The sequence below is a fragment of the Gorilla gorilla genome, chromosome 2 (assembly GCF_029281585.2).
Source record: "Gorilla gorilla gorilla isolate KB3781 chromosome 2, NHGRI_mGorGor1-v2.1_pri, whole genome shotgun sequence".
In the NCBI taxonomy this organism is placed as follows: Eukaryota; Metazoa; Chordata; class Mammalia; order Primates; family Hominidae; genus Gorilla; species Gorilla gorilla.
This window is the reverse complement of record NC_086017.1, coordinates 118,663,620-118,689,063: the sequence shown is the minus strand read 5'-3', so window position 1 is coordinate 118,689,063 and position 25,444 is coordinate 118,663,620. Positions and strand designations below refer to the sequence as shown.

Below are 25,444 nucleotides of genomic sequence, written 5' to 3'. Positions count from 1 at the left end.
GACAGGTAAATAGCAAGAAGCAAACCAAGCTCACGTCAGGGGACTCCAGGTTTACCTGGATGTCAAAAAGGAGCATGGGGCCTACAACTGGCTACACAAGCTGCATTGGGTTGAGAGCTCTTTTGTACTGAAGACTGAAAGTCTAAGAAAGCAGCTCATCCATGGGTAATCCACTTTGAACAGGAATATAAAATACCTGAATTTACAACAGGCTTTTTTGCCTTCCCAAAGGATCCATTAAGTAGCAGAATACCCAATTATACACTTAGAACTTAATATACTTTCTGTGGGGCTTCGCTGAGTTCAAAGGGTTTTCACATCTATGATCTCGTCTGATGCTTACAACTTCGTAATTCTTTGGGGATATCACTATGCTCAATGTGTGCTGAGAAAACTAAAGTCCAGAGAAAAAAATTACTTTGTAGGAAATCACAGAAGAGTTGAAGAAAAATCCAGGCCTCTGGCTGCCATGAGTCAGATGCCAAAATGCTCTTTCCCTTGAACTGCACTGTCTTCTGATGGCTGGTGATGGCACCAACACCATCACCAATAAGGGGCATTCCACACACCAGCACTGGGATGCTAGAGTTACCCCACATAACATCTCTGTGAAATGAGTGCCACCTGCCCCTGTTTTTTTAGAGGAAAAAAACCAAGGGTAGAGAGGTTAATAATCTTGGTCAAGATCTTTCGGTTTGCAGGTGATGGAGCTAGGACTCAAACCTCAGTCTGCAATGGGACTCCAAAGCTCATTGGTCAGATAATACTGCTTCCCTGCTCTCAGGCTTTTTATGGAAATGAAGTTTAGCCACAGGATAACATATTCAAAATAAAATACTTGGCTGACTATATTCCCTGGTAGTTTCCCGCACTGCTAATTAGCATATATACTTTTGTAATACCTCATATAACCAATAGTGCTCTTGAACCAAGTTTGAACCCCAATGCCCTGTAAAAAATGTCACAAATCACATCAAAGAGGTTGATCTGGTTTCCATGTTGCTTTCTCCTTCCACCTTCTACCACTAACCTGTGCACATTTTCCATGGCTGCCACTTCAGCCAGCGCAGCGAGGCTAAAGAACGCAGACACGGCAGGCATTTCTGGAGTACTGCTCCGCGTCTCCCCGACCTCGGTGTTGTGTGAGCATTCGTCATTGCAGTCTGTCTCAGTTGCTTTAGGGAGACTCCTCTGCAGTTGTTCCTTTGGTTTGTCATCTGTAACAAAAGAGAAATCCATCATGAGAGGATCACTCTGTTCTCTCCAGAGAAGAGACACAGAAAACGCTGTGCCAGTCAACGTGAAAAGAGCTAACGTTCTCTACTGTTCACTTTTGCTATCCATCGAATATTAAGGCTTTTACAGAATCTCTTCTCCTCAGTAACAAAGCTCTTTTATTAAGCTTAGTTGCAACTATGGACAGCACTGTGCCCTGAGGCTGAGCTGAAGAGAAGCTGTGTTTTATCTGAGGTCAAAGAATGGGTCAGTCTTGGAGTGAGAAGGAAAAATGAGCCTCAGCTAAAATAAAGCCCAAGGGACTTCTGTAGAGGGGCCTGTAGATGCTGTAAAAGAGCCCTTAAAAACCCAACTGACTAAGCATTTCTCATGAAGCTGTAGCATGCCCTACTATGGCAACTTGGACATTGGGTATGCTGTGATACCAACACTTAGGATGGCTTATACGGCACATTAACCAGTTCTAATGAGAGCCCAAGTTGTTATTTTGTTCTAAAGACCTACTGGAGAGAAGACAAAGCCCTCTGGTCTTTACAAAGAGGTGGATGAAATGCTGTGCAAGTATGCCTGCTACAAATGAGTATACTTTCTTTATTATGTAGCCATTATAGAGAAGGGAAATTTTTATCATAGTTTAAAAAAAATTGTAAATATAGAAAATGACTGATAGAAGCTTTAAATATTATCTATTAGGACACAAAAGTGGTATGACACTTTTCTATGTAAATGGGACTGTTCTCATATTTTTTCACTCCTCCTCCAAGTGAAAACAAACGTGGATGTAACAATCTACAAAATGAAAGTCACAGAACAGAACTCAGATTGGACAGAAAAGGAGGGAGGGGACTGCTGGGCTAAACATCAGGACATCTAGGTTTTAGTCCTCATTCTACTTCTATTGTATTGAATGTACTCAAACAAAAATTTCCACCTCTTCGAATTTTTTCTCTTATACGACAGGGGAAAATCAGGGCCTTTAATATACTCTATGTTTCTAACAATCTAAATATTCAAAACACACAAAAGAAGTGCACAAAATTCATAAACTGTCCTCTAAGCAAACAGTTCCCCTCTATTAACACCTAGATTAACCCAAATCACATAAAATAAAATTGCGGAGGTGCTGAGAGGCAGAAAGGCAACAGCCAAGGCCACTAGTACCTAGCTGGTATAGCACTCCAAGATTTTGGGGCCGGGGGGTCTCAGCATCACTCTTCGGCCACACCCCTTACCTTGGGCTCCTCCGGTCATTCTACTGCCAAAGAGGCTACCAGGAACAGCAAACAGACAAGAGGCCATGATTGAAAATGGAGAAATTCACCAGTTGGTGAATTAAATCAGATAACTCAAGAAATCCAGAAGCATTCTCAGGCTCCCTGCATGGTCTAAACCAGTTATATAGGAAGTGGATGTTGGATGCATTTTAAGCTTAATCTACTGGTTTGAATGCCTGGTAATCTGGCTTGTAGTGACTCGAACAGCAGACCATGGTCAAATACTGATTCATCTAGTATCTTTAAAAGTATAGGATCTCCTGGAATTAAGATTGCTTTTGTGCACATTGAGAAAGATAAAGGGAAGATGACAGTCTAAAAACTACCTTTCTTTTCTAGGAATTCAGATATGCTCTTGTAAAACTAGCTATGATTTTAAACATGGAATAAAACATATTTGGAGGTCTGTAGAAAGCTGCAGAATAGATTCATTTTTCAGTAGGAACCACAGTTGCTTACAGTCATTTGCTGACATGGTGGTCATCTGCTTGCTCTGGTTATCTCTGTCTAAAGCAAGCTTGTCCAACCCATGGCCTGCAGGCTGCATGTGGCTGGGGACAGCTTTGAATGCAGCCCAACACAAATTCGTAAACTTTCTTAAAACATTCTGAGATTTTTTTGTGTTTGTTGTTGTTGTTGTTGTTTTTTTTGAGACAGAGTCTCACTCTGTCGCCCAGGCTGGAGTGCAGTGGCGCGATCTCGGCTCACTGCAACCTCCGACTCCCGGGTTCACGCCATTCTCCTGTCTCAGCCTCCCAAGTAGCTGGGACTACAGGCACCCACCACCAGTCCCGGCTAATTTTTTGTATTTTTAGTAGAGATGGGGTTTCACAGTGTTAGCCAGGATGGTCTCGATCTCCTGACCTCATGATTCACCCACCTCAGCCTCCTAAAGCGCTGGGATTACAGACGTGAGCCACCGCGTCTGGCCTGTTTTTTTATTTTTTTATTTTTTTTTAGCTCATTGGCTATTGTTAGTGTATTTTATTGTGGCTCAAGACAATTCTTCTTCCAGTGTGGCCCAGGGAAGCTAAAAGATTGGACACCCCTGGTCTAAAGCTCTCTCTTCTTACCCAAAGTACCTCCTGCTGGTGATACCCGGCCATCTGCTGTCCTGACAAGGTGTGTAATCTTGGTTTTCCTTGCTTTTCTCTTTTGGCTGCCCACCAAAGGTTCTTGCGTTGTTGTTGGCTCTGGAGTGTTGAAAATGGATGGGATATTTTTAACCTTATGAACAGGCTCCGTGGCGTTTCTGTCTTCTGAAAATATGGCTGAAATAGGAAATACCATGCATAGTTATGCACAAAAACAGAAGGCACCAAAATTGCTCTTAGAAGGAAACATGTCTAAATTTCTGACCCATCTGAATGGAGAATTTACACTCAGAGTTTTCAAAGTACTGATGGAAAAAAATGAAATAAAACGTTGCCCCTAACTTGTTTACTACCAATTGATATTTGCTTTGATAAATTAAATGCAATGAATTAAGACACCCCTTCTTTTTTACATTTTGTAAGTCTCTGGGTGTTGCATGTCGGTGGGGACGATAATTTAGGTAAATCTGAGTAAATTATGTCCTCTTGTAAATTATGTCCTAGTTGTGATCAGGGTCCCTATCTGAGAGATCCTTTTGACCAGTTGGCCTAGAGAGGATGGTAAAAGAAATTTCTTCAGAGGACACTAAAATTAAATATGTGCTTCTTAAATTTATATTTATGGTTGGGACATTTGCTTTTAAGCACCAGGTTGAATTGATCAGAAAAGAAATTGAGGCCTGACTTTCTTTCATGTAGATTGACTGTGCAGTAAGGACAGGACAAACATTGTTGAAGCCAGCACGCCAAGGAAAGAAACTCTTTCATTCACTGAATTCTAAAACAAGGAATACACTTAGTGAGATAATTTAATGAAGTCCCACATGTCATCCTGGCTTGTGGAGAGGCTAGTTTTAGGTATCCTAATTGTAACCCCAATGAATCATTTGATAGCACACTCCTATATTCTGAGTCACTCTGTCAAGAGCAAGGAAGACACCTGTACCACAGACTTTTCTCCTGGTTTACACAGATTGGGGATGCTTGTGTCTTTTCTTACATACTCATTTTCTTAGCAGTTTACCCCCTCCTGACCTTAACTTAAAAGTAAGACAAGATGTGTAGATATGAGTTTAGTAAGTGTTTAGGGGTATACCATAGTTGAGTTTTATGACTGGGACTTTAAAGAAATTCCAGTGACCCAAGGGCTTTTACGCCGGGAAAAGATGCACTTTCATAATTTTTAACTATCCAATTTCTTAGGATAGACATAGAAATTATTTTTGACAAAGAAAAGGAGAATGTGGGTCAGAAAACTAATGTCATACATAACAAGCCCTAAGCAAACTAAATCCAGAGGAGGCATATCTGAAGGTAGATATTGGCAATAAAGCTATATATATATATATATATATATATATATATATATATATATATATATATATTTGGAAGAAAAGCTAAACTAAGAGGGAAAAAAAACTAGAGCAAGAATAACTCAGGGTGTGAAAAAATGAACTTGTTGGTATAAACACTTGCACAGCCCTCATTTAAAATGTTTAATCTAGGTGTTTAATGGATTTAGGTACATCCTCAAGAAAGAAGGCTATGAATTAATAAGATTATTTGTCCTGGAAATCATGGCACCTTGTCTTTAAAAGATGTTTCAAAAGAAGGGCTGATTCCAGGCTTCACATTCCTAAACAAGTGGGAAATAATTTCAATTACATCAAAAGAAAGTATGTAAAGCAGAAATCATACCATCATTTGTGGTTTGGCCTTACCTCAATATTGCATAACAGATGGCTGTGTGCAGACAGGCTTAAGATAACAGTTGTTTTAAAAAACTACTTGGCAATGCTCCCAAACACCTTTTCAAGTAAGTAATCAAAGGTCAGAAAACATACTCCTTTTAGATTGCAGATCTATTCCCAGGTCAAATAGATCTACCTCAATGGTGGATTAATTTACTCAGTTATTATACTTAGTCTTAGAATATTTATACTTTGATATTTAGCTTAACATAGGCCAGTGGTGGTACATATTTTAAGTTTTTTTTTTTTAGTTTAAACTTCAATAAAAGCTTCCAGCAAAATAAAAAATAATTCGGTAAGAAACACTCCAAAGAAGATGCATGATTCTATTTTAGCCTTAAAATTCAAAGCCTCCTTTAAGTATGAAGAAGCCCAAAATCTGAATTTACAATGAGCATTAAATAACATCTATTGCACATTCATAAGCTTCGAGATTTCCAATTTCCTATCCAGATCCATCAGCTGTCCCTTCTGATTACAGGAGTCTTGTTTACCTCTCCAATAGAATCACCACATTGTGGATGGACATTCCAGAAAGAACATTAACCTCTTCCCTTTTCTACTCCCCCTTCCCAGGAAAGTACAGAACATGTAGAAATAAGGGTATATAGTGGGGTTCCAAAGATGGAAAGGTGTATCATATCTTACATTAGAACTGACTCGGAAAGAAGAACCAAGGAGGTCAATGAAAAGGCATGGATACCAGAAAAAGGCCAAGTCGGTTGGGAAAGATGACTTGCTTTTTACACAGAGATCATGGGGTAATGGAAATAACAGTCACAGAGAGACCAGAATTCTACTACTGACTTTTAAATTTACTAACTGCAGTCCAACCAACCATGGGCCTCTGTTTCTTCATTCAGAGATGGAGGTTGGACTGTATTAGCTTTAAAGGAGCCATCTAGCCCTAAACTAATTTTGCTACATAGGCTACCATCAGAGATCTGGCCAGGGGCAACAACAACAACAAACCACCAGTCAGCTCCAGAGTCATAGGCTGGGAAACAGTACTCCCGTGACTAGCACCGTTTCCGTTTGTTTGGTGAGCCTTCAAATGGTTTCATTTCTACTTAATAGTTGTTCCTTTTCTAGTTGTTCCAGATGAATTGGTAAAAACACAGTAAGAAGCGTAAGGCACAGCTGCAAAAGGGTTGATTGCAAATGGAGGTACAGTTTCTGCCTAAAACCAGACTGTGACTATGGAAAGCTCAGAAACCAGCAGGCAAAGAGCCTGGGGGCCCAAAGCAGGCCAGTAATACTCAAGTCCCAAGGGTCAGTATATTAGAGGAAAGTAAAGGAGTGAATCAGACTGCAGACCAAGTGGAAGAGGCAAAAAAAAAAAAAAAAAAAAAAAAAAAAAGACTACATCGGAGGTTCTCATAAGTTCCCCAAAAGAAGGTAATGCCAATTAACCAGAGGTCTCCTCTAAACCTACTATTACATCAAAATGCAATGATGGGCCCTGCAGATGATGCACATTTGCAAAAGGTATGTAATGTGACCCTCCTAGAGTTTGAAAGAGGATAAGGGTCCAGACTCATGTTCTGACCCAAGGGTTAACCCCAGAACGTATGGTCTTGTTTGGTGGTTTAGACTGAGGACAGCCTTCAGGATCAGCCCTCAGGGAGACCCTTCCCCTAAGACAGAAGAATTAGGGAAGGCAGATGGGACTGTGTCCGAGAAGTAGTTTTCTGGAACAAAACAGCAGATCTGAGTCCAACGACATTGGCAAAGCAGACAAAAGCTTGGTGGTGAGGGACATGAGATGAAAAAAGTTCAGAGAGGGAAACAAGCACAAAAGTTGAGTACAAAGATAGCAAGCTAGTTCCTCCCGACAACCCGTAACCTAATGGAAATGTAAGAAAAGAAACGCTTTGTGGCTCCAAAACAAATTAGTCATTTCTTTTCCGGCTTTTAATTGAGCACACAAAACTACCCGAACACTTCAGAACAAGTCCACTGGGCTAGTTTTTACACCCAAACAATAACCATAACACACTTGGTGCGTATCATCTGAGAGTGATGATGCAAGCTCACTCCTGGAGCCACATCAGGAATGTAGCAATAAGAGACCGTCTTGTTTTCCAAAATCTGATCCCAAAATGTGGAGTAGGTTTTTTGGGAAAGCAGCATTGCTCTTGTATTGTACCCCATGAGGCCACTAGAGTGCTCCAGAGTCATGAATTCACATTCCAACTGGGGTTTCAAACTTGCACTGAAATTATTATAGCCAGATCTGGAATCTAATCGCCTTTGGTAGGTCTCCCATGAGCTGAAACAGCAGTCAGATGCTGAATAGAACACAGGAAAAAGAAACGAATGAGCCTTATCCAACATCCTGGGAGACTTTGCTGAAGTTATATAGCAACTATTTCAAACTTAAGAAAAGAGATCGAGTTAGACTGGGCACTGTGGATCGTGTGTGAAAATCTAACTATAAACCAGAATTTTCCTGCCTGTAATTAGATTTATACACTGCAAAGAAGTGAATTTTAACAGAGATTCCTAGTCCTAGGTTTTGGGGTTTTTTTTTCCCCGTTGTGAAATACCATTTATATTTTCAATATTTGAACCAAATGAGGGTTAAAAGTCTACAAATATGAAAAACGGAAAATGAAGTAGCTGATGTACTTAAATGGAGATATGGTTTCTTCCCTATCTGCTTGTGCTGCTCAGGCCATAATTCCTTACCATGTATTCGGGGCTGATAAACCCTCCTTAATTCACTGGGAATGCTGTTAAGATGAAATTGAAAAAAATATATACATATATATGAAAGCCCCCTGTAAACTATAAAGTGGTAGTAAGTATTAGTTATCATCATCATTATTATTGCAATTAGAAACTTCTGGCTTAAAGCATGAGCATATGGCACCATAACTAGGTGGAAAGATAAACACAGTGGCAGAGGTAGGAGGTAGTGTTCTCGGTTTATTTGAAAATCCTACCTTTAATTCTAGCCTGTGGACAATTTTTTTTAATACATATATACCGAAATTTCAAAAAGTGGTTTAACAATTTTGAATTGTAAAAGCCCAGGGCTTAAGACACATTATAAACTTAGCATTTAAACATATTGCTAAGCATCTAAATATTTCTGATATTTTGAAAAAAAAGAAAGATTGCAAGGTGCCTGTATACAGGGCAGTATAAAGAAAACACAGTGAACTTGAAGTCATCTACTTTAGAAGAAATCAGAATAGCTGAACAGTTATGTAGCATCAGTTGACTCAATATTTCTATTAAAGACATCAGCTACAAACAATGCCTGTCTAACATTTGAGCAGGATTTTAATCTTAGACATGTTTAAATTATTCTATATTATTGCTATATTTTCTGTCATATATTTATACCCTCTCCAAGGTGAAGTTTCAATAAGCAGTGATATAGTCATAGACGAGAGAGAGGATTAAAGGCCTAGAAAACTCACAAAGCACATAGTCACTACACAAACAAGTAAATGTTGGAGATAGTAAGAAAATAAAAAACCAAAAATGGTTACTTTAAATTACTAGTAATTTCTGATGTTCAAATTGATTCCTGTTTTTCCTGGCCACATAAAATGAGTTTGTACTCTACACTAAATAATGGACATGCATTTTTCAGTGCATATTCTCCAAAAGTTGTTTCATATACATTAATAATAAATGTAATTAAATATCACCAATTATAATTATATTTCTGCTAAAGCCTGGGACTGCCTGTAAGACTCAAAGGTGATTTACTTTTCTGCCCCCAAAAGCAGAAAATTAGGGCTACAGAATATAGTACTTCTAGTATCACAATACTTACTCAAGATACCAGAGCAATAAAATCATTATCAAGTGTTAGAGGGGAAACAGAATTTACAGTCTGTGTACTACTACATCTCATCATTCACCCAATCTCTAAACACACAAATTATATATGTACTTAATACCAATGTGGAGAGTAATCCTAGTGAGGTTAAACAATTTGTCTTACTGAAAAATGCTGATTAGTGGCAGGTCTGAGACTAGAACCCAGATTTCCTAATTCCCAGGTAAGTGCTCTTTCTACCACACTGCACTTGCTCTGGTACCTCTGTAGGGTTTTCAGTGTTTAAAAAAACAGAACAAAGTACTTAGAACAGTATCATTTTAAGTAAAGAGTAAACATTTTAAGTAAAGAGTAAAGTGGTCCTAAATGTCCTTCAAACTCTTCTGCTAGTTCATCAGTGCCTTACATTAAAAAATCTATATGGAATATATTTTTAAAATATACAAGAGCTAATGTATCAATTTGAGGATGTTAGGATTTAATGCTGTGAACAGCAGAATTCATATTTTGTTTTGCCAGCACTGAAGCAGAATATTCCATAGAGGCTGTGAATGTGAATCAACAAGTGAGATAATAGATGTAGTGCTGGCGTTTTCTGTAAAAGTAAAATGACACGGAAGCTGATGTGGCTCATGTAGATGATGCCTACTAAATCAAAAATACTTATGTTTAACATGAACTCAAACTTGACCATTTTTGCTACCTATCTTAAAAACATGAATATTTCTGATAAGTGACTTAAGTCAGTTGTGCATTTTTTTTTCTCATTTTCAGTAAAGGAATGATAGCATATTTGAGAGTCAAAAGATGTGGACTAGGTCATGAAGTTCCCATTTCTGGATATAAGTGAATCAAAGGAGTTGAAACAAATCATCTCTAAAATCCTTTCTAGTTTTCAAATGAAGTGACTCCTAATTAAGCCCTACAAAAATGTCAGCTCTTTTAAAATATCTGCAATGAAAAAAAGAGAATCAACAGGAAGAAGGGAGAGGTGGCCTCTTAACCATTGAAGAAATTAGGCTTCACCTAAGGGCTCAATGCTTAACAGTAATAATATAAAGTCACAAATAAATATGGCCGTGAGAAATTTCAAAATCAAATCTGCACCTAGGACCTATAACATGATTAGTTAATATTGGATTTTTCTTGGGCTACCCATAAGCCTCAGGGTGTTCTATTCTTTTTTGTTGTTGTTGCCCAGGCTGGAGTGCAGTGGTACGATCTTGGCTCACTGAAACTTCCGCCTCCCGGGTTCAAGCAATTCTCCTGCCTCAGCCTCCTGAGTAGCTGGGATTACAGGCATGCGCTATCACAGCCAACTAATTTTTGTATTTTTAGTAGAGACGGGGTTTCACCATGTTGGTCAGGCTAGTCTCGAACTCCTGACCTCGTGATCTGCCCGCCTTGGCCTCCTGAGGTACTAGGATTACAGGCGTGAGCCACTGTGCCTTGCTGGGGTGTTTCATTTTAATGGGCTAGGAAAACATCCAGGTCAGAAGTTACTCCTGCAGGCCTGCCCATGCCCAGCCAACCAGGTTGTTATTCCAGCTCCCACTGGCATAAGCATCTGCCTGCAACATGATCTGCAATGCTGAATATATTTAGCTATGAAAAACTCTAATCTCTGATTAATACGATTCAAAGGTTACAAATCGCCCTTTAACAGATTAAACACCACATGACACATTGTCTGACCCTTGGCAGGAGTCCCCCAAACAGCAGTTTTGATGTGAAAATTAAAAATAACCTAATTATGAACACATAAGTCTAATGCTGTTGTTTAAACCTATATAAATTATACCTTTTAAAAACCTATACAACTTATGTCATTTCCAGCTCCGATTGTCTCAAATTAAATAACATGGCTTGTCTTACCTTCTGTAGGGTGAATGGCATCCAAGAAGAGTTGCTTGTTTGACCATTTATCCCCACTTCCTAAAAACAATGACAGAAAAGGAAAGAAAAGTGAAACTCTACTCTTAGTAGATTCCCCATACTACAAAAATAAGATGATATACAAACTAACTTTTGAAAACATCACACAAATGAAGCTGAATTTTATGTCAATTACTTAATTCTTAAAATGGTATTTGCCAACTAAAATAATGAGGCTGTACAGAAAATGGATTAAAAATAAAATTTTTGTCTTTTATGAAATATAGTGTTGGATTATTTCTGTAACTTTAATCAAAGTAATCTGAAGATCAATAAAACGGAATGAAAAAAGCTGATGTTTTCACCTAATGAATAATGCTTCTTTACTGGAAGCAGAAGAAAAAATAATATCAATATACAAAACAAAACTAAGAAGCTGAAGTGGAAGTGAAAAGAAGGCCCAAATTAAGTAAAAGGTTACATACAGGAACATACAGGCACACATGTCTACACACAGGAGACAGCTGCGTTTAAAGCCTCATTCAAGAAACACGGACTGCTTCACATCTGGCCATGCAAGTAGGATGCAAATGGGCACCGGATGAGTTGGTTTATGGCAGTCACGACACTAACATGCAGGGAGATGCTAAAGAAAACCCGACCTACAGAATACTTGGCTGCACTGAGCCAGATGGGAAGATTTATCTTTTATGTGAAATAAGAATAGGAGTCCTGCACTATGGGAAGAAAGAGATCTTAAGATGAGCCCTGAAGAGGTTTAAAGGCCCATCAAGATCATACCAATGAGACAGACGTTCCGAGTAAAGAGGGGACAGAGTACAATCAGTCTCTACTGCCCTTTCAAGTAACAGGCATGTGACTGAAAGAGGTCGGAAGAAGAGCCTGGCAAACGAGAGGGGGGGGGAAAAAGAGAAACAGGTTACAACTTAAGAGTGGAGAAAAAGGTCCGCAAGAATCCCCAAGTGTCAGAGGAAGTACAGAAACGGTGGCACTTTCACATGAACACGAAACTGTAAGATTTCATGAAGTAGGAAAATGTGGTCATGGTATGAAGGGCTGCCAAACATGTGAAAACCAAGAATAGTCAAAGAAAATAAATGGATAAGTGGTCAAGAAGACTGAATTGCAAAACGCACCAAATACAGATGAGAAGAGGCAATTTTAGGATTCATATGGGGCTCTGAAAATAGAGACAAATATGGATTTGAACAGCAATCCAAGTGAAGGAGATTTGCATTAGCTGCAGAGTCCGGAAAGAATGAGAACACCCGCGTCAGGAGCTGATGGCATTGAAGCAAGCAGAGGGGAGGACAAGGCAAAGGCAGTGCACGGAAGCATTACTCAAAGATGAATCACAATGGAGGTGACCAAGAACCCTTCATGGAGGATGGAGGGCACCAATACCTTTTTCCGGAACATTGGGCTTCTCCTTTTTGTGCTTATATTTGCTGACAATTTTGTGGAATAAGTTCTTTTTCTGAGACTGGAAAGGACCTACAGACAATATTAATATAAATATATTTTAAATTCACAATGTTTCATAAAAAATATTGTGTATTTCTCAACAATTCCACCCTCCTCCCTCCTGTGGAATAAGCAAATTGAATCTCAATAAATGTCATCTTGCATCTTCACCTACTTAACTGGTGCTCAGCCCCCTTTTTAGGCTTATTTAAACCCAGTGAGATTTTCCTTAGAAATGTATTGGGCAAAGCCTCCATTAGGGCTGGGACTCCCTAAGCAGAAACTGCAGATACAGTGAGTAGAAACAAACTACAACCAATAACAGCAAAGTGGCTAGAGTCTGTAATAGAGAAAAGATTTTACTTTAGACTCCTAAATACCATGAAGGAAAGGATGGCATATGTGTTTTATCTCTCCAATGAAACTGCTTTTCACAACAAGGATAGCACTTTCAGGACAGCAGTTGACCCGACAGCATTAGATAGCTTTCTGGCCTTTTCTGAGAATAATCTAAGAAGAAAAAATGACTTAAAAAGAGATAATATCTGCCAAAAAACTTTATTCTGGGTGGAAGGGGGAGATGTTTCAGATTCTTAGTTTTCTCAGATAAAGAAACAAAATTGAGATTTTTTTTTTTTTTCAGTGAACAATCAGAAATACCAGCAACAGCACTGACCTCCCCAAAGCCCCGGTGGCATCTCTCCACCTACCAACAGCTGCAACTACATGCTCTGCCTTCTGGCCACAGGTGAACCATTTGATGCTCCCAACTGGTCAGTTCCTCCACCCATGGCATAGCCCCACCCTCCTTGTCCAGCTCAACACCATCATTTCTCCCTCTCTAATGGGCCATTCCATCAGTATACAAACATAAATTCTTTTAACTTAGAAAAGAAAAAGGTGGCTCCTAACCTAACTTCCCTCACATCAGTTACTGCCTTAGTTCTTCATTCCTTCTGTAGCAAAAATTCCACAGAAGGGTTGCCCAGGCTGTCTCCAGTTTCTCTCTTTCCATTCTGTCTTTATTTATTTATTTATTTATTTATTGAGACAGGGTCTCACTCTGTCACCAGGCTGGAGTGCAGTGGGATGATCTCGGCTCACTGCAACCTCCACCTCCTGGGCTCAAGCAATCCTCCCACCTCAGCCTCCTGAGTAACTAGGACTATAGGTGGGGATCAACATGCCTGGCTAATTTTTTGTATTTTTTTTGTAAAGTCGGGGTTTCACCATGTTGCCCAGGCTGGGCTCAAGCAATCCGCCCACCTTGGCCTCCCAAAATGCTGGGATTACAGGTGTGAGCCATTGTGCCCAGCCTCATTCTGTCTTAAACTCACTACAGCTAGGTTTCTGCCCCGCCACTCATGGAAAACTGCTCTTCAAGGGGTCATCCAGTACCCCCATGCTGTGAAGGCCAATTGTGGGTTCTTATTGCACCAGGCTGCTCCTGTAGCTTCTGACCACTAGAGCCACACCCTCTGCCTTGAATGCCTCCTTCATTGGGCTTCTAGGATACCACCTTCTCTTCTTTTCTCTTCTCCATCACTGATCTTTCCCTCTGTCTCCTTTGCTTATTATTTTCCCTGACCTCTTAATTTTGGAAAGCTCTGGGCTTGGTCCTTGTCCTCGTCTCTATTCTCACTCATCTGGTGATTACCTCTACTGTCAGGGCTTTAAAATAAAATGAAATAAAATAAAATAAAATAAAATAAATAAAATAAATACCAGCTATAGGTTGAAGACTCAAAAATGCATCACCCCAGCCAGACCTCTTATATTGGGTGTATATGAAAAGTCAGCAATCTTATACTATCTTACAAGGACTTAAGAGATCCAGAGCTCCATTACCTCCATAACCTCATATCCTGCCACTCCTTTCCTTTGAGTCTCTCTAGATGCATGGGCCTCCTGGCAGTCCTCTGCACATGTAGTCTCAGTGTTCCTGACTTTAGGATCTCTGAACCAGCCATTACCTTGCCTAGAAAATGTTCTTCTCCAAGATGTCCGCACGGCTAACTTCCTCACCTCCTTCAAGGCTTTACTTAACTATCTTCAGACCACTCTATATAAAACTGCAAGCCAACCCCATGCCCATCACTTGATCTCCCGTTCCCTCACAAACCTATTCTTTTAACTGATTTTTAAAAACAGCTTTGTTGAAATATAATTAACATACCATACAATTCACCCATTTAAAGTATAAAACTTGTGTTTATATTCAGATATTTGCAACTGGCACCAATTTTTGAACATTTCATCACCTCAAAAATAAATTCCAAACCTTTTTAATACTACTCCTCCTATACCTGTATTCCCCCTCTCCCTAAGCAACCTCTAATCTCCTTTCTGTCTCTATAGATTTGCCTATTCTGGAAATTTCATATAAATAGTATCATATAATGTGATTTTTGACTTAGCATAATGTTTTCAAGGCTCCTCCATGCTACGGCATGTATCAGGGCTGAATAATATTCCATTTAATGGATTGTTTATTCATTCAACAGTTGGTGGGCCAGGTGCAGTGGCTCACATCTGTAATCTCAGCACTTTGGGGGGCCAAAGCGGGTAGATCACGACATCAAGAGATCAAGACCATCCTGGCCAGAAGAAAGGAAATAATAAAGCTTAGGCCAATTTCTCTACATCTTTGTCAACATTTGTTATTATCTGTCTTTTTTATTATGGCCATCCTAAGGATGTGAAATGGTATCATTCCCATTGTGGTTTTGATACGCATTTCCCTGATGACTGATGATGTTAATTGGATTTTCTTGTACTTAACGGCCACATACTTGTTATATATCTTATTCGGAGAAGTATCTATTCAGATCACTTGCCCGTTTTTATGAGCTGTCTTTTACTGCCAAGTTGTAAACATTCCTTATACAGTCTAGATAAAAGTTTCTTATCAGATATGTGATTTGCAAATATTTTCTCCCATTCTGTGGGATGTCTTTTCACTTTCTTGGCAGTGTTCTTTGAAGCGCAGAAGATTTAAATTTTGATACGGTCCAATTTATCTATTTTGTCTTTTGTTGCTTGGGCTTTTGGTATCATATTTAAGGATTCACTGCCAAATCTGAGGTTATAAAGATTTGCCCATTTGCTTTGAAAGTTTTATTGTTTTAGCTTTAACATTTAAGTTTTTGATCTATTCTAAGTTAAATTTTGTACATTGTATGAGGTAAGTGTCCAACTTCATTTGAATGTAGATACTCAGTTGATCCAGAATCATTTTTTGGAAAGACTCTACTGTTCTCATTGGATGTTCTTGGCACCCTTGTTGAAAATTAGTTGACCAAAAATGTCAGGTTTATGACAGGTTCTCTACCAATTCTATTCCACTGATTTATATGTCTATCTTTATTCTAGTACAACACTCTCTTGATTACCATTGTTTTGTAATTAATTTTAAAATCAACTACTACTTTCTTCTCTTTTAAGATTGTTTTGTTTTTTCTGAATATCTTGCAATTCCATATTAATTTTAGACTAATTTGTCAATTTCTACAAAGAAGTCAGCTGGGATTCTAAGAGGGGTTGGGTTGAATCTGTAGATCAATTTGGGAGAGTTTCCATCTTAACAATAAGAAGTCCTCCAATCCATGAACATGGGATGTTTTTCTATTAATTTCTATCATATTTGTTTCAGCAATGATTTGTTTTCATTGTACTGTACTTCTTTTGTTAAACTTATTTCTAAGTACTTTACTCTTTTTGATGCTATTGTAAATGGAATTGTGTTCCTAATCTCATTTTTAGATTGCTCATTGTTCAAGTGTATCAAAATATAATTAAGTTTTATCTAATGACCTTATAACCTGCAGCTCTACTAAACTCATTTACCAGCTGCAATAGTTTTTTGGTGGATTCCTTGGGATTTTCTATATACAAGGTCATGTTATCTGAGAATAAATATAATTTTACCTCTTCCTTTCTAATCTAGACACCTTTTGTTTCTGTTTCTTACCTAATTGCCCTGGCTAGAACCTCTAGTCCAATGTTGAATAAGTGGTGAGAGTGGATGTTCTTGTATTGCCCCTTTGCCTAGCGGGAAAGCATCCAGTATTTTACCATTAAGTATCATGTTAGCTGTGTATTTTTTGTAGATGCCTTTTATCAGGCTGAGGAATTTCCCTTTTAACCCTAGTTTGTTGAGTATTTTTTTTTTAAAGGGCATTGACTTTTATCAAATGCTTTTCCTAGATCTATTGGGATGATCAAGTGGTTTTTGTTTTGTATTCTATTAGTAGGGTATGTTACACTAATTGGTTTTTGAATATTAAAGCAAACTTGCAGTCATGAGGTAAAATCCCATTTAGTCATGATGTATAATTCTCATATGTTGCTGAATTTAGTATGCCAGTGTTTTGTTGAGGATTTCTGTGTTTATATTTGTAAGAGATATTGATCTGCAGTTTTCATTTCTTGTGATGTCTTTGTCTTGAGAATGTCTTGAATGTCTTTGACATTAAAGTAATACAGGTCTCACAGAATGAATTGGGAAGTGTTTACTTTTCTTGTAATTTCTGGATTCATTTGTGAAAAATTGGTGTAAATTCTTCTTTAAATGTTTGGTAGAATACAGTGGTGATGCCATCTGGGCCTGGGCTTTTTTTTTTTTTTTCCCCCAGGTACTTCAAAAATTACTAGTTCAATGTCTTTATTAGTTATGCATCTATCAAGATTATCTATTTCTTAAGCCAGTTTCAGTAGTTTGTGTCTTTTTAGGAACTGTTCATTTCATACATGTTATCTCATCTATTGGCTTTAGTTGTTTATAGTATTGTTTTATAATCCTTTTCATTTCTGTAGCCAGTAGTAATGTCTTCTATTTCATCTCTGATTCTAATAATTTGAGTCTTCTCTTTTTCTTCTTGGTCAATCTAGCTAAAATTTCTCAATTTTGTTATTTTCAAAGGACTAGTTTTTGGTTTCATTGATTTTTCTCTACTGTTTTAGTATTATTTAATTAATTTCATTTCATCAACTTCTTCTCTAATCTTTATTATTTCCTTTCTTCTGCTTCCTTTGAGTTTGGTTTGCTCTTCTTTTTTGAGTATCTTACAGTAGAAGGCTAGGCTACTTATTTGAGATTTCTTTCTTAATATAGGCATTTAGAGCTATAATTCTCCCTCTAAGTTTGCTTTAGATGCATCTCTTAAATTCTCTTATACTGTGTCTTCATTTTTATTCATTTCAAAGTACTTTCTGATTTCTCTTTGATTTCTTTTTTGATGTGACGGTTATGTAGAAGTGTATTTAATTTCTATATATTCGTGAGTTTCTCCAATTTTTTTCTACTACTGATTTTTAAATTTCATTGTACTATGGTCAGAGAACACACTCTGTATTATTTCAATCCTTTTACATTTATTGGTTTGTTTTATGGATTAACATATGGTCTACTGTGGAGATTGTTCCATGTATGCTTGTGAAGAATATACATTCTGCCATTACTGAGTGGAGAGTTCTATATGTTTGTTAGTTCTAGTTGGTTTGTAGTGTTGGTTCCAGTCTTTTCTTGTTGATCTTTTGCCTAGTTGCTCTATCCACCAATTCTTTTTCCACTGTACGTCTCACCTTCAAACAAATTATATATTTTGCTTATTGTTTAGGCTTACTTATTGTCTGGTTCCCCCATTATAATGTAATCTTGATGGCAGTAGGGTTGTTTTCATTCACAGATATAATCTAAATGCCTACAATGGTGCTTAGCACATGACAGGTTCTCAATATTTATTCCATGAACAAATAAAGCTCTTAATGCACTGCTTATCACAAAGTAAGAGCTCAAGAAATTATAGCTGTTGCTGTTATTACTGATACCATAAATCTGTGCAAGTGTTTTTTGATGACTACACTAAGCAATCCTTCTAAATAACCAATAGCAAATGCTTCTAAATTGACTAGTGGTGGTTTGAAATGAAACTAGAAATGCTTCCTTGTTTGCCTCTTTGGGAAAAAGTGAGCAACGAGAAAAGAAAATAAATGTAACAAGTACAAAGAAAATATATCACATGTACATACTACACTAATATTACAGGTGTCTAAAATCTATTTGCAATCACTGCCTCATGTGTTTTATACAACCCAAGAAACTAGGCTGGTGGACCTGAATGATACATAGGCAGTCATGGAAAATGAAAATAGGAGAAAGGAGAAAAATTACTACTCAGGATTATAAAGATCCTAGTGATTTACCTGTAGGAAAATAACTTAATAATAGGGTATTGGCTCATAGGAAGAATGATATAAAGAAGTAGTTCACAGAAGCAAAATGATTTGACGTATGCAGTGTGTTAGGAAAGAAGAAAAGAAATACATATTTTTGGACCCAATCATAATCAGAGAAATCTAAAAAGTAATTTAAAGACTAAGCTAAAGATAGAGCTTGTCAATTTTAACATGAAAAAATAACAATCATAGTAGTTTTGTACACAGAAGAGCTTCTGTAAACTTAAATTTTTAAAATTCCTTTCTTCTGGCCACCCCCCAAATTATAGATATAAAACTACTCTAAGTAAATGACAACTTCAGATGAAAAAAGAAAGTGACAAACTCGAAAACAAATAGATAAGATTTAATTGTAGTCACTGAGAAGCAGCCATTTTAGAGTCAAGAAGTGAAAACTTTGATTTCTGCCAATCAGCATAGTGTATATGTTGGGTATTTTGTCTACAGAAAATAAAGCCAAAATCTGTAATAAATAGCAAATATAAGGAAATTTACTATTACATCTTTTCCTTAGTCAATTATTATATTAATGTAGAAGTATCCATGGAGGAGGAAGAATGGTAGAAAGTAAAATGCAGAAGGGCTTTTAGAAGGAATCATTCAGAAAACAAATATTCACAACTGTTCTTCACTCTACTATCATATCTCAAGCTTCCGTCCCATCTCTTTCCCTACCAAATTTCTTGAGGGAATATCTGCATCAGCTTCAGCTTCCTTATGAAAAAAAATCACTCATTGCTGGTATGCAAACTGGCTTAGGTCTCCACTTAAGTTTTTGGGCAGATGACCCGTATTCTGAAGGTATCAATCTCCTTTGCACCTCAACTTCACAGCTGGGCAGAAAACAAAAGGGCCCAATGACAAGCCGAGAGATTAGGAGGGGTGCCAGAAGGACATTGACAATAACCTTTCCAGAACATTATTGTTCAAGGTTTGCTGAAAAATGAATGTTTTGGGGGTGAGAAGTTGCAGTGACACAGGAGCCACTTCAGCATGAGCCTAGCATGATACTTTTTCAAGGTCAGTGAGTAAGGTGAATTAAGTGAATCTGCTCTTTATACCTGTTGTGAGAAACAAATGTCAGGCGTAACTCTGGTGGTGGTGGCTTTTTGCCCAGGTTCTGTAGTTTCATGTTTTTAAACTATATATATGTGTATATATACAAAGAGCAAGGGTTTTCTCCTAAGACTAGGCTACCATTTCTGTATTGGACTTGTAAGTAATGAGTACTCAATGAAAAAATATATTCCTATGCAATAATTTATAGCAATGTGCTCCCACCTGCAGGGCATGTGCATTTACTGACTTGAATAAGTTCTCTGAGTCAATCAGTCACAAGTTAAGATTCATTCAGAGGGAGGAGCCACTTCATTGGGCTGGACATGCATGCATTGTTAAGGAACTCAAAATTGTATCAGGTATACGTTTTATACCTGCAAAGGTGCTGCCACCATAATCCTGAAGAAATTTGGTGGCAGCGGAGACTTTCAAACAGTTATGGAGAAAGATACAGAACTCTGCCCAATCTGGAAGCTAAAATTTCCTAATAGGAGATCTATCATCACATCTCGGCTCTGTAAGACTGAAAGTACTATTGGCTTGGCCCCACCTCAAACAGAGGATTCTGTCTTTTCAATCTTGTAAACCTGCTTCTTTTATTCCCACTGTAATTTTTTGAAATACTCAATGCTTTAACCATTTTTGATTTTAGTCTTAAAATGTAAGTGTGGATTGAAAAAATATAAGAAGGATCAACAGTATGTTTGATAATAGGCCAAGGAACTATGTAAAGATAGAAGGAATAAGGTGAAGAAGTGAGTCTAATAAGTCAAGATGAGGCATAATTTCAACACAATTTTTTTCTCCATGATCCTACTTCCACTGAAAAATTACTATTCTACAGAGAACTGACTTCTAATACTTTCGTAAACAATGCTTCATACGTTATCAGTACATGTAAAAACATGTGTAAAACAAATCTCTTAGGAAGTTACAATTAAATTTAGACATATAATTTAAAGCTTTCCTTTAAAAATATTTTAAAATAACAGAGAGATGTCTCAGAAAACATTAAGTTTGGGCTGATTCAGCTGAATTGCATTGTGAGTTAGATTAGAATTTACTGGATAATTCATTTTTAGAAGGAAAGGGAAATCCTATTCCTGTCATCATGCTCTGTTCTATAACATAGCCCAAGTTGGAGAAAAGTGGCCTTTAAAATTATTTTTCATCCCTTTTCATTGTCAAGTCTTTGACAAGACCTATGACACAGACATAAGAGGAAGGGCAGAGATAGTAGGACGACCATGGGAAAGACAGGAAGAGACTCCTTAGAAATACAGATACGAATATGGAAACTACTGGGAAAACAGAGGAATAAATCCAAGCAGGTACTATGACTTTGAGATATACAACTATATAAATGCATACATATAAATTTATTATAGAAATTACACTTTAGAAAAATTCTATACATTTTATGTAAGCTGAAGTACCTAAAAAGGCACCTAGTATAAGTCATGAAGGAAAATATAATGAATATTGAATGATGACAAATGAAAAAATAAAATATAGACAAATGGCAAATTATTAGAGGAAAAATTAGGTTTCTGATGGACATATACTCTTTTACTAATGAACTAATGATCTCATACACAATGTTTGCTCTGAATGATTCATTATGCAAACGTGGAAAGGGTCTAGAGTCTAAGAAAATAATCTCCTCTATCCCCTAAAGATCAGGCAATTACAGCACAGCTGGTATGATAATTTCATTAATAATAACTTGTAGTCTAGTATATTGGTGCTGCTAATGCCAAATTACAATCAGTCACAAATACTATTTCTTTAGTTTGCTGAATAGATAATATATTATTTAATTTCTGCTTATTTTAATTACATTTTGCTTCACAAATCTGAAGGCAGAACAATCTCATCTTGGAAGACTTCCCACATATGTAATTACTGATATACTATATAAGAACCAGTGACTTTGTGGCTTGAGAGGTATAATGGAAGAGTTAAGATGATATTGTATGAAGTATAATCCAAAGCTTCAAAAAGCTATTTCACATCAAAAGAAATACTGTTAATCTCAGCTGGGAGAGAAAAATCGTACAGACAACTAAGACCCAAGAGAAGGTCTCATGAAAATAGATCCTAACTTCAGGGTTTTATAGCTTTACAAAAATAAATTTATTGTTACATTCCCTGAGACATAATTCAGCCAACTTCAGAGCTCTAACGTGAATGTTTTGGGAGTGGAAGAAGGAATAATGTCCTGCACATCTATCAATTAAGTTCCATTTTATTGGCTTGTCAGGTATTTATCAGCAACTTTAAATCCAAGAATTATGGGAGCTCAAGATACTTGGTATCTTTGGGCTCATGGACTACTTTTCCTATTCCTAAATATCTCCAGGGCACAGAGACTATCATTTCATTTGGCAATCCATTATGGTGCTCAGCTCCCTACCTGTCAACAAGCCTACTTTATTTCTATCTTGGAAGATCTTGATACGACCCTATTTTATTTTCTCAGACGAGCAAACTTGGCGATGCAACAACATTTCTTTTTTAGTTCTTTATTCACTAGACTTGTTTTTATTAACCACAGAGGAAAACTGAGCTAATTCTAAAATGACGTTTATATACCTCCCTGGCTTTAATCATGAAGGGGAAATTTTCTTCAACCTTTCAGTTCTTTCTTAAGATACAGATCTCAAATTGACCCTGTTTGGTTGTGTCAATTCCAGTGTGCAAAGGGTTTTTAGGCTTTGAAGGAGAAAGGTTCAGGTTTCTCCAGAGAATAAACCATAATTTTCCCTCATATATATACCTTAAATATTCCCTAAAATGCATGAAATTATATCTTTTTGTTAATATTTATATCTGATCGATTAATTGGTCTATTTAAAATACAAAAGAGTGGAATTAATCTGAGATGATTAAATTATCCAATTTGATGAAGCAGGCAATAGGCAGCAACTTTTACAGGATAATTAAAATAACTCTTCCAGCAAATCCTGCTAGAGTCTGATCTTGAAAGCAACTACAGCCCAGCCACCCAAGTTCTTCATCTCTCTATTCCATGTCCTTATAGGAGAGCCAACTGAATGAAGTATTTCATATATGTATGGAAAACTAGAGGTACATTTTCCCTACCAATCTTTAGACCTTAAGAAAAATCAGAAGGTAAGTTTCTCAATGAAAGCAATATTGCCATTTTGGGTAGTACAGTCCTTCACTGTGCTTGAAGGGCAAGATGTTTAGTACTCCAGTGCCTGTCCCACAAATGTCAACAGTGGTCTCAGGTGATGAGAGCACTGAAAATGCCCCCACCCTCTTACAATCCCCTTTAGGACTGCAGCATTGTTACTGATGAATGCTGAGATCCATCCAAGTCATGCTGATAACTTTAAAAAAGCTTCCCTGATATAGGCAGTAGAGAAGCTGATTACTTGAAAATGAATATACTAAACAAAGCATTTTTTAAATTTAACAAAACCAATGTATATGTATGTGTGTGTATATATATATATATATGTTGCTGGAGGATTTCAGGTAGTTTTATTTTCCTTTGGTCTATAATGCCAGTAAAGAGTAGTTAGCATCTGCTTATCAGGTGAAAAGAATGATTTACAGTCCCCGAGTTCAACCTGTTGCGGACACAGGGAACAGAAGAACTGGACTCAACCTGCAGTTTCTGTTCAAGAAAAGGTTAACATTCCAAATTAGAATTCTGGAGAGCAGGAGGTTGAAGACCATGTGTAACATCTTTGCAAAAGCTTAGCTACACCATTACGGGCAAATATACAGACTGAGATGCCAATGGACAGAGGCTACAGAAAATGAGGAAGAAAAAAAGGGACAAAGATAACCTTGGAAAGCAACCTAAGATTCTAACTCCCTACTGCCTCAATTCCAAATCCAATTACATGTCTAAAGGGAGCTAAAAGCTTAGCTGAAGGGTCACTTGAGATTCTGACCACATGGCAGGAAGGTACAGGTCACACCTAACCTTTGCTGGTTTTAGTCGGTTCTGAGGACACATTTCCAGTCTTCTTCTTTTTTCTTGGGACAGGTACACATTTCCGGTCAAATGTAACAGGACTATATTGAGGGAGGCTGTTGAATTTTTTTTCAAATTCTTCATCCAGCTTTGCGGAGCTATTAAAAGGGGAGAGGGGAATCAATCAGCACATGACCAAATATGACACAGAAAATGACATGAAATATATTTTAGGATATTCTATTTGAAAACAGGGTCTCTGGGAATTAGGTAAGTAAATTCTGTGCAAGGAAAAAAACACCTTTTCTGAAATGCTTGAGATTTACCAACACAGTTTTCTTAGTAAACTCGTATGACAGGTTATGTTATTACCTTAGAAAAGTAGAAACATCATTTATAATATTAGAATATTTCTGAAGTGGGGAATTTGGCATTTTCTCCACTGGCATGGGAGTTTTTCATAAAGTTCAGTACAAAGCATACTCTATTCATATAGTTCTCATTTTACAGACTCATATACATGTATATATGGCAAGCTTATTAAATTACCATATGATATATTGGTATCAATATCAATCTTATTAAATTAATAAGCTTATTATTAATAATCAAGCTTATTAAATTACCACATGATATATTGGTAGTTTTGTAAAATTAGTTTCTTTAAAAAAATGTACTGACTACTGTTTGATTAAAACATACACAAACAAAAAGCATTAATACTAGGAAAACATTCTGGAGAGTTGACTAGAATGAAGACAAAATATTCAATGAGCAAAGTAAAGCCAGTTTTCAATGAATGCAATGGCACAGAGGCAACATGCTTTAACTTAAATCATCAGTGACTTCAGAAATGCCACCTGTAAAGTTGGGCAATCTCTGGGCTGGTGCTGACTGTCTCTAGGGTCCCACAGCAATGGCAACATGCCTGCTGGATCCTAGGCTGGCTTCTGGCTTTCATTAGGTGAGACTTATTAAACTAACATGTAACAACCTAGACAGATGGAAGAGGCTGTAGGACAACTGCTGTGCCTGGTAGATGGAAAATGGAAGGTGTATTGGGAAGAGGACAGCAATTTTAGTACCAGCTTATAAGAAGTAAATGTGTTAGGCTGCTAGCTAAGGGGTGTCCTAAAAATGTTTTTAACTACAACTGTTTTGGAGGAATATACAAGAGTTGAGAAGCAGAGATAAGAGGGTCAGATGACCAATTGAATGGTCAACAGGAAATGGCAATTATGGAAGCACCCCTTTACTGGAGGGGGGATATACTCCAAGTCCCCCAATAGATGCCTGAAACCGCTGATGGTACTGAACCTTACATATGCTACATTTGTTCCTATACATGCATATTGTACAGTGAAATATGATAGACAAATGTATGATTTATGCAGTGGGTGGAATGAAGTGGGATGGCACGAGATTTCATCATGCTACTCATTGTGGTGCATAATTTAAAACTTATGAGTTGTTTATTTCTGCAATTTTCTATTTAGTATTTTCAGACCCAAAACCGCAGAAAGCAAAAATATGGCTAAGGGGGAACTACTGTACTAAGTTCTGTCAAAGCAATAAAGGGTAACGGGTGGAGGTGATGTTTTCCCCTTAATAACATCACCATTTCTCATTTAGTTAAAAAATGTTTATTCTGATGGAAAATCAGATACAATTGGATACTAATT

At 37.3% G+C, this 25,444-nt stretch overlaps 1 protein-coding gene across 39 annotated transcripts in view; it reads right to left on the bottom strand.

The window, feature by feature from the left end:
• BBX (BBX high mobility group box domain containing) overlaps positions 1-25,444 on the bottom strand; it is a 288,309-nt gene that overhangs the window by 8,892 nt on the left and 253,973 nt on the right. For 17 of the 39 annotated variants that reach the window (XM_031009315.3, XM_004036013.4, XM_055383502.2 and 14 more), the window contains 5 exons: positions 23,772-23,920; positions 12,455-12,544; positions 11,030-11,089; positions 3,584-3,781; positions 1,031-1,217 (listed from right to left, as the gene is read on the bottom strand). In XM_031009315.3, coding sequence (XP_030865175.2) covers positions 1,031-1,217; positions 3,584-3,781; positions 11,030-11,089; positions 12,455-12,544; positions 23,772-23,920 — 684 coding nt within the window. The remainder of the gene's footprint in view (positions 1-1,030; positions 1,218-3,583; positions 3,782-11,029; positions 11,090-12,454; positions 12,545-23,771; positions 23,921-25,444) is intronic. The other 22 variants (XM_055383523.1, XM_004036014.4, XM_055383521.2 and 19 more) reach the window with 6 other exon arrangements.